The 10,071-nt window shown below is 37.8% G+C and overlaps 1 protein-coding gene across 1 annotated transcript in view; it reads left to right on the plus strand.

The window, feature by feature from the left end:
- LOC131075543 (GCN5-related N-acetyltransferase 5, chloroplastic) overlaps positions 1–9,049 on the plus strand; it is a 59,142-nt gene extending 50,093 nt beyond the window's left edge. Inside the window, exon 3 of the mRNA XM_058012388.2 lies at positions 8,632–9,049. Coding sequence (XP_057868371.2) covers positions 8,632–8,857 — 226 coding nt within the window. The 3' untranslated portion in view covers positions 8,858–9,049. The remainder of the gene's footprint in view (positions 1–8,631) is intronic.
- Positions 9,050–10,071: the final 1,022 nt, after the last annotated feature.

Here is a 10,071-nt window from a genome sequence, read left to right on the forward strand (position 1 = left end):
TGGAAACTATGGAAGTTTGTGTCTTCCCAAGCTATTGGGGCCTCCGGGGGCCTAGCAATCTTATGGAAGGAGAAAAGTGTACAAATAAAACCAATCTTAATCAAGGCAAACTTTATTCAGGTGGAAGTCACAATGTCTGACATTTCGTTCCACTTAATCTCAGTATATGGTCCTACCACGACCATGGGAAAGAAGTTATTTGGCAAACTTCTTGAGATCCCAAAGGTAATGGAGGGAGATTTCAATGCTATCAGCTCTCTAAAGGACAAATCGGGTGGTATAGTCCCCTCCTTGAAAGTAATGCAAGACTTCAATGATTTCATTTCAAATAATGCACTAATAGACTGCATCCCATTGAATGGCAATGTTACCTGGACAAACAGAAGGTAGGATTTTTCACACATTGTAGAAAGGCTAGACAGATTCTTTGTCAATCCCATTTGGCTAACCAGATTTGGCAAACCACCATCGGAAATTCTTCCCTTTACGGGATTAGACCACTGTCCCATCCAAGTCTCCATAGACTTGAAGCCATGGATTCAGAAGTCCAAGAATTCTTTTAAGTTCCAACAGATGTGGCTTAGAGACTCCTCATTCTTACCTCATCTAGAACAATGGTGGAAAGATGCACCTTTTTTCATAGGCTCCAGAATGTACCAACTTGCAAGGAAAATGCAATGGATCAAGATGAAAATCAAATATTGGAACAAAGCAGTTTTTAAAAATATCTTTGTGCACAAGGCACAAATTGAGGAAGATATTAAGAAGTTAAATGAAGACATTATCAAACATGGAATCAATGATCAGACTTACAAAATTCAAAAGCAAAAAAATGAAGAGTTGGAAGAAATTCTTCAGAGGGAAGAGATCTTCTGGAAACAAAAATCTTGTGAGCTTTGGCTACAAGAGGGTGACCGAAACACTAAATTCTTTCATTCCTCTGTGAAAATGAGAAGGGCTTCTAACCTCTTGTCTCAAATTCATGACTCCTCAAGTAAACTCATCACAGATCAGGAAGGCATCCATAATGAGGGGGTCAATTTCTTCACCACCTTATTTTCAAAAGTAGCAGGGGATAATAATGCAAATCTCTCGCAAGATGCTTTATCTGTCCTGCAACATATCCCGCCCTTGATTTCTCATTTAGAATAATGTAGATTTACTCAAACCTTTTTCCCTCCTAGAAATCAAGTAGGTGGTTTTCTCCATGCAACCAGATAAAGCTCCATGGCCAGATGGATTCACAGCTCTCTTTTTCCAAAAATGTTGGGCATTCTTAGGTGAAGACATTTGGAAAGTGGTGGAGGAGTCTAGAAGGAACTATAAGATGCTTAAACAATTCAACACGACACACATTTGCTTGATCCCCAAGGTGGCATGCCACTCCTTTTCAGATTTCCGACCAATCTCACTTTGTAACATCATTTACAAAATTGTTACAAAAGCAATAGCTTTTAGATTGGCGAAGTTACTCCCCAAAATCATTTCTCAACAGCAGGGGGATTTTGTTCCGGGAAAGGAGACTTCAGAGGGTGCCTTGATTGCTCATGAGATCATTCACTCAGTAACAGCAGCTGACCAAGAAGCAATGATTATAAGACTGGATACGATTAAAGCTTATGACAAAGTCAATTGGACTTTCCTTCATCGGACACTCATCAGATTCAGTTTTGACAGAAGATGGTGCAATTGGATCCTATCTTGCATCTCAGGAGCAAAATTTTTTGTCCTAATTAATGGAACAACTGCTGGGTTTTTTTCCTCCTCTCAAGGTATCCGTCAGAGTGATCTTTTATCCCCTTCCCTTTTCATAATAATGGCTGAAGCACTGAGTAGAATGATCACTTTTTATCACTCTTCAGATCCATGGAAGGGCATTTCCATCCCATAGACTCAAATCTCACTCATTCATATTTTGTTTGCAGATGATACTCTCTTATTTGGAGACCCTTCAATTAAGGAAGCTAAATTGATCAGAAAAGCATTAGACTTGTATTGCCTAGCCTCTGGTCAAGAAGTTAGTGCCACAAAATCCAGAGTCTTCTTCCTTAATTGTCATCAATCCTTGACCCATAAGCTATCCGGGGTGTTGGGGTTTAAACATGATTCCCTCCCCAGCACATATTTAGGTATCCCACTCTTTGTGGGCTGCATGAAAAAAAAGTATTGGGAAAATATCATCTCGTCAATTAGAAATAGAATGGCTTCTTGGAAAAATACTTGGTTGTCACTATCAAGTAGAATTCTTCTGATCAAGGCAGTCTTATCCACAATCCCCAACTATATCATGGCTGTTCTTCCCATGCCAAAACAGGCCAGATCAGACATTGAATCCATTCTCAGAAACTTCTTATGGAAGGGAAGTAAGAACCCTAAAAAAAATCCATTTGTTGGCTTAGGATAAAGTGTGCACTACTAAAACTTTGGGGGGGGGCAGGAATCCATAATATTGAACACAAAAATCAAGCACTAGGAGCAAAACTGATTTGGAAACTCTATTCTTCGCATAACTCACTTTGGGCTTCAATTATCAAAGCAAAACATCAGGACTCTGCAATTCCTGAAAGAATCTTCACCGCTCTGGATCCTCCTAAAGGCTCCCATTTATGGAACTTTATGGTATCTTGTAGATTCATTTTCTTACCAAATCTATCTTGGCTTATTCACAATGGTCAAAAAACATTATTTTGGGAGGACTCTTGGAATGGCTACCCCCCCTTGACCAGTATAGAAGGGCTTCAAGAAATCAGGAGATGTCTCTCCAGTTCATGGGGCAAAAGTGTTTGTGATTATTTCCATTTGGTACAAGGTGATGGTGTTCTTAGACCAGTGTGGAAGGATGTTTTTGATAATCTTGCACCCTTAAATCAAAAACAACTTCTCTTTGCAGAACTTAACAGGAGATCTCTATCTCCTTTCTTGATTCTCCAGACAAACTCATTTGGCTACCCTCAAATTTTGGAAATTAAAAAGTCAAACAAGGTTCTAGATTAGTGGAGCAAACGGAACAGGTGCTGCCCCCTCTTAGAAGATTTCAATTTTGTTGGGCTGACGGAGGTCTCCAAAAGGCGAGGGTTTTTTCTTGGTTGGCACTTAAAGGTCGGATCTTAACAAGTGAGAGATTGTCATCGCTAAATCTAGCTCCTCCTTTCAATTGCGTTTTTGTAATGAGGTGATAGAATCTATGAATCATCTTTTGCTCAATTGCTTTTTGGCATACCAATGTTGGTCCTGGCTTGAGGCAAAACTTAACTGGTCATCCCCCCTCCCAGAAGATCTCACATCAATTTTTGACTTGTGGCCCCTCCTTCACTCGGACTCTTTCTTCTCTTGTATCTGGTTAGTGGCTCCTGCAGTTCTAATTTGGAGCCTCTGGTGGGAAAGAAACAAGAGGATTTGCAAAAAGGAGTCCAATAATCTCTCGGACATTCTCAAGAGGTTGGAAGCATTAATATCAAAAGTTGTCAATGCCCATGTAGCGAAAAAGAAAGGTTTGCACTCAAGCTTCACTTCTTGGGGTAATAAAATTCTCTCAGACTGGCAAGCTATATCTCTACCTTTCAAAGGAAGTCTACTCATTAACACACCCAAGGTTGCTATCGGAAGAGAGATCAAGTGGAAACCTCCTGACCTGGGCCATTTTAAATTAACTTTTGATGGAGCCTCGAAAGGCAACCCCGAGATTTCAGGTTTAGGTTATGTCTTAAGGAATTATTTAGGAATTATCTCTAGTTGTGGTATGGCCAGAATAGCAGATGGTTCGAATAATGTGGCCGAAGCTCAAGCTCTCTTGTTTGGGATTAGATTGGCCACCACCAATAAAATTAAAAAGATCAATATTGAAGGAGACTCTATGAACACAATTATGGCTCTTTCAACCTTCTCAACAGTTAAATGCAACTGGAAAATTGAATACATTATTCAAGAAGTTAAACAACTCCTTCAATTTGATGAATATTCAGTCTCTCATTGTTATAGGGAGGCAAATGCTCTAGCAGATCTTCTAGCTAATCAGGGCTGCCTCCTCCCTCATGGAGAACAAATAATTTTAGGGTCTCAGCTAAAAAATGTTGAAGGGCTCGAGCTCAGAGCAAATTTAGAGGCCATTTAATTTTGCGTTGTTTCAAATCATTAATGCACTTTTTTCTACCTTTGCTGAGAGATTATCCTCATTTTAATTTTCTCATTAAGCATTTATGAGTTCGGACTGCCCTGGCACGTACCATATCAACTTGTCTAGATTGTTCACCTGGCAGCATGTGTGAAGATCGGACACGTCCCATTTTCTTCTAATTCATTGGAGTCCTTCGGTGGCACTCAGTTAACATTCTCCAGTGCATTCAGTACTTCATCATTCAGATATTTTTTCACATGTGCCCGCCTCTTCATATCATTCTGTGGAGACACATTGAAGTTGCCATTCAATGCTTTGTTTTCCTCCGAAGTTTGAGGTTGGATATTCAATTTGCTTTGTTCATGGCTTCCAGAATCGTCCTCCACGGCCCTGTTCACAATCTTTTCCCATATGGTGTCAACTGAATTAATCTTCCGACCATGTTCATCATTCCATGTTCGAAGGTGGAAAAAGCGATTATTCAAATCCTTGGTGCAGAATGGTTGGAAGCATATCAATTCAGTCCTTCGTCGTGGGTGATTTCCAGGCTTGCTTCTTTTATTTTGGATCTCTCATGGTCAGTAGAGTACACGAGATTCATTGTTGGCTCTATTGTCCAACCTAGTTTCTTCACCTGGGAGGAATTAAACTTTCAAATTGCAAACTATAACCTTTTGGTGGGGGATTCGTGGGTAGGCGGTTTATTTGACAGAGAGGAGATTTTGCAGGAGTCTTTAGCCAGGGCAGTCTACATTTCCTTCATGAATGGTCTCGCCTATGACTCCTCTGCCCCTTTTCGCCACTGGCTGAAACATCATGTGGAGATTTTGGGGGAAGATATAGTTTCCCAAGTTTATAGCATTTTTCATGGGTTTAGAGTTATTTTCAAACATGCTGCCATAGATCCTCATAGCTATGCAAGCTCCTTCCCCACCCCGATGGATGTAGAATTTTCAGCAGGCTCTTCAAATGGGAAGTAGTGTCAGCACCTGACTTCCAATTTTGAAATTTTCGCGTTAAATTTTTTACCCTAGCAGTAAAATTATGCGGAATTTCCTCAGGGTCTCAAGCAAGTGTGGACATCTTGGCCATAGCCCTAGTACATTAATATGCGGTCTTATTACAGCCCCTTGAGCAGCTTATGCGTGCCTCGTCCAGAATTGTTGGCTCCCTAGTTTGGTATAGTGGAGAATTTTGTTTTCAAGAGCTTGCTTAGCCCCTCTCAGCTGTGTGGTCATGGTTTCATATTGTTTTCTTCTTGGCAGTTTTGTTCAAGATGGGCTCTTTGTGCTTGGGACCACGGCCTCTAGATCTCTCAAAGTTGGGTCTCCGTCCACTCTCTTCCCCCTTGGGGTCTTTGTCGCTCCTCTGTGCTCAGCTCCATAGTTTTTTAGTTGGATAATTCAAAAGTGCGTGAGTCTTCTCGACAGCCTCTCATGGGGTCCATTTTCCGAGGATGGCTTCCCCCTTTCATTTTTTGGCAATTTTCGGGTTCTATGAGTTCACATCGACATTCCAATCATTATATGATTGGTTTTTGAGGTCCTTATTGTATCTCTTCTTCAGGAATGCTCGGGTTGAGCCTAATGTAGCTTGTATTAGGCTTATTTTGATATTTTAGTATAGGTTGCTCTTTTATTTTCTCTAAAAATTCGAGCCATAACTAGAGGTTTTCTTGCTGGCTCTTTCCTCCGGTTTGCTCTTTGAACCAGTGTTATGTAATCTCCATTATTTAAATATTAATATATTATGGTGGTTCGCCACCTTAACCCAAAAAAAAAAAAAAGCTTATATATGGCCAATTAAGGGTTTAAAAGCCAATTTTAGCAGATCCCCCCAACCACTTGGAGAACTGACATTTTTCTATGCTACTGTGTCACTTGGCTTTCTTATGATTGTTCTATTTCATTTTCTTTGGTTTCTGCATGATAGTATAGTTACACTTTTGTTATGTAATCCTTTCTTCCCTTTTAGAGATGGGTAGAAGTTTGCCGTTTTGTAATGGCTACACCTCCATGATTTTTGATGGTTCTCAACTTACACATGGTGGAATTATTGTGGAATTCTTTTGATATTACATTTTCATAAATATATGTTTGCCTTATTTAAATAAAAATGATTTTATTATGTATCACACTTTCCAGGCCTATAAGTATCATTTGTAAGATGATATAATATCTCGTATATGATGTTGGAGAACTCAGTAAGGCAATAACCTCAATTTTCAAGATCATCAATGCCAATTCCTTTAGCAAAAACACACAGCCTCTTGAGAACAAATGAAATTTCAAAATTGGACTACAAAGCTATAATATACTGGCTGAGAAACCATGCCCTTTTTCAATTATCAAACCATTGGCTTTGACATCATGTTCAAAACTTTAGCAGCTCTGATTTTTTTGTTTGAAAAATCTAGGATATGAGACGAAGAAGAATAAATACAAAAAAGCATAATCAAGACATATTGGAGGAAAAAAAAGACCTGATTTAATAATCAGTTAGGGTGGGGTCTTATGGATGGGGGCTTCCATTTCAGTTGGTGCCGCTGAGATTTTTTAGGATTATTTTTAAGTGAGTGGTCCCATGAATTTGTAATGTAGTTTAAGCTTCTAAATTTATGGAAGCTAGTGGTCTCATGAGTTTAATTATTTTGTAATATTCAATTCAACAGAGTTAATAAATATAAAATAATAAAAAAAATTAATTGGTGGGAATTTAAAAACTCTATATCTTTGACAAGTGGCAGAAAAAGGCCTAGGCTGGTGGGGCAATTTTGAGCCTCACCCCAATTGCACCCGCTTAAATTTTTCAAACTAAAAGTTAGGGGTTGCTATTGTTGAGGACAAGATTCTAATTAACCCTGTAGCATTTTTTTATTTTTTTCGCTTCATGGGACTCCCTGATCTTTCAAAATAGGTCCTGAAGCTGCCCATGGGACCCTAGCTTTAGTCTCTATAGATACTATCATTTTGAGCAGAACTTCTCTTGCTCAGACTCACTTCATATTTGATTGTTGATCCTTTTATCATATTACATGAGTCTATTTAGTTTTATCAAGAGTTTATTATGCAATGTAGATTTTATGCTCTAGTATGCAATTGTCCTGAATTCATTTATATTGGAATGGGCCCATGTATGCTGATTTAGCTACGTGCTTGACGTTTTGTTAATGATATTTGTCTTAAAGCAGTATTTATGGGCCGAATACATTGCAGTTTGATGGTTTAGTGGCTAGTAGTGGACCTTGTACATTTTCTTGTCTTCTTATAGTTATGCTTGAATTATATGTCTCAGTGTAATCAATGGGTTTTGAAGCATTGTACAGAATGTCTATATTCTTATGATTTCAGTAAATATGTGGTGGTTGTGAACCTGCAGAATGGATTGATGGTTTTTGCATGTAGATTGACATTTTAGGCCACAGTGTTGGAACTTGAAACCTTTGGGGGTTATGTCTAGTATGCCCCTATGATTATGAATTGGGGTGAGGCCTAAAGTCTCTTGTATGGTCGCTGTTCCATGTAGCATGATTTAAAACGGTAAGAAGGAGTAAGCCATAGAGTGGAAGTTGGATGTTGAGAGGAGGAAACTCATGATATGAAAATTATTGTGTGCTAAACCCTGGTCATTGGTGTTTAATCCTTTGGATCTCACATTGGTTGATTGGTTAATAATGTCAACCTGGACTTGGATGATTCTGATTGACACTAGGCTGACTAGAGCTCTAAGGTGTAGATGATCACTGAATGTTATATAGCCATGAGGTGGAGCCCTGTGAGGCATTTCCTGTACGATTAGATAAAAGGAAGTATGTTCTCTTATCCCATGGTGTTCAGCACTGAAGGGAAGTTTAAGAGCTACTGGATTATGGCTATATGGCATGCCCCAAGATTATGAAAGTTAATGAATTTGACAAAATTATTTATATACGAGTGTCATAAGCAGAAATCTTTAACAGAGCTCTAAGGTGTAAATGATCACTGACTGTTATATGACCATGAGGTGGAGCTCTGTGAGGCATTCTCCTACGCACTGAAGGGAGTTTAAGAGCTACTGGAGTCTGGTCATATGGCATGCCCCAAAATTATGAAAGTTAATGAATTTGATGTAAATGATCACTGAATGTTATATGGCCATGAGGTGGAGCCCTGTGAAGAATTCTCCTGCACAATTAGATCAAAGAAAGCATGCTCTCTTATTCCACGGTGTTGAGCACTGAAGGGTAATTTTAGAGCTACACAAGTCTGGCTACATGGCATGCCCGAAAATTATGAAAGTTAACGAATTTGACAAAATTGTTTATATATGAGTGTTGCAAGGAAAAAGCTTTACTAGATAAGTAATGCATTTGTTTAGCCTTATTGTTCTATATCCATATCTAAAGAATGATTTAAGCATAAAATGCCTTGGCCAAAGGTGAAATTGCCAACTAAATTATCTTGATTTAGCTTTTAGTTATTAGAAAGGCCTTTCAAGATGAAATTCATGGTCAATTATGTTTTTTTTTTGTTAATCAGGAGAGGAATTGGCTGGCAGCTCTTAAAGGCAAGTGAGAAGCTAGCAACACAAATGGGATCCAGTGAAATGTATTTACACTGTAGAATTATTGATAAAGCACCATTGAATATGTACACAAAAGCTGGTTATAAAGTTGTCCAGACCGAGACAGGCAACATATTAACATTGCTTACATGGCAACGTCGTAAACATCTCATGTATAAGAAATTGCCACTTAAAAGTTAGTACACAAAGTTATAATGCCTTTGAACCTCCATATTGTAACATATGCTTTTTTAGATGATTTCTAGAAATTTAGCTCATTTATTTTCATGAACAAAAATGTGAGGCATAATGTGAAAAGTGTGGGTATGTCTATGTCTTTTGTTCAACATGATTATCAAAATTTAATTTCACCATACCTAAAATTTCAAAGTATTGACTAGTTTTTTTTAATGATCATCTTAAATGTCATATAACATCTTTCATTTAGTTTGTACGAAGATTTCAGAATTACAATATTAGTACAAACTACACACAAAACAAGACACGAGGAAATACAACGCCATAATAAAAGTAGGGAAACTTCTTATGACAATATTTTGAACTGCTGGTCTTCTCACAGACCATATCAACAAAACTGAGATTAGCAAGATTCAGAAACCCATATAGAAGGTAAATTAGCAGACTAGATTGCTCATATTCTTTGAATTAAACTCAACTGCATTATGCATTCTTCTAGATGTTAGCTCTTTTATTTGAGAATCATTTTACTCTTTTCTTGAGTAGATTCAGATTCATAATCCCATTTACAAGATATGAGATATGTGGGGACCGTAGGACATTATTGAAAAAGAAAGGCTAAAATTTGGCTTAAAAAAGCAACGCATTATTACAAAAAATTTCTTTTCTTTACTAAATAAATGCATTTGAATCGGTAATAATAAATTAAGTCATTTGAAAAAGTAAAATACATCAAATAAAATATTTCATTGTATAATTTATGATTTTATTACATAATCTCGTATTTGATTGGAGAACATCAAATTAAAAAATGCTTGATGTTATGCATGCGCACTCAGTATACTATCCTTTTGCCAACTTCTAGAAGCTTCGTTAAATTAAGGATGACAATAAGTGGTGGTTCATTAGTAAGTTGCCTACTATGCTTGGGATAGGCCATAACTTCAAATCCTTGTTGAGGATGAAATTGAGTAAAAATATATAGTGGAAACCAAGAACTATTAAGAAGAATTTTGAGATCCTACCCGTTTGCCAACTTCTAGAAGCTTCGTTAAATTAAGGATGACAATAAGTGGTGGTTCATTAGTAAGTTGCCTACTATGCTTGGGATAGGCCATAACTTCAAATCCTTGTTGAGGATGAAACTGAGTAAAAATATATAGTGGAAACAAAGAACTATTAAGAAGAATTTTGAGATCTTACAACCCAATCTTGTT

The sequence above is a fragment of the Cryptomeria japonica genome, chromosome 5 (assembly GCF_030272615.1).
Source record: "Cryptomeria japonica chromosome 5, Sugi_1.0, whole genome shotgun sequence".
Lineage (NCBI taxonomy): Eukaryota > Viridiplantae > Streptophyta > Pinopsida > Cupressales > Cupressaceae > Cryptomeria > Cryptomeria japonica.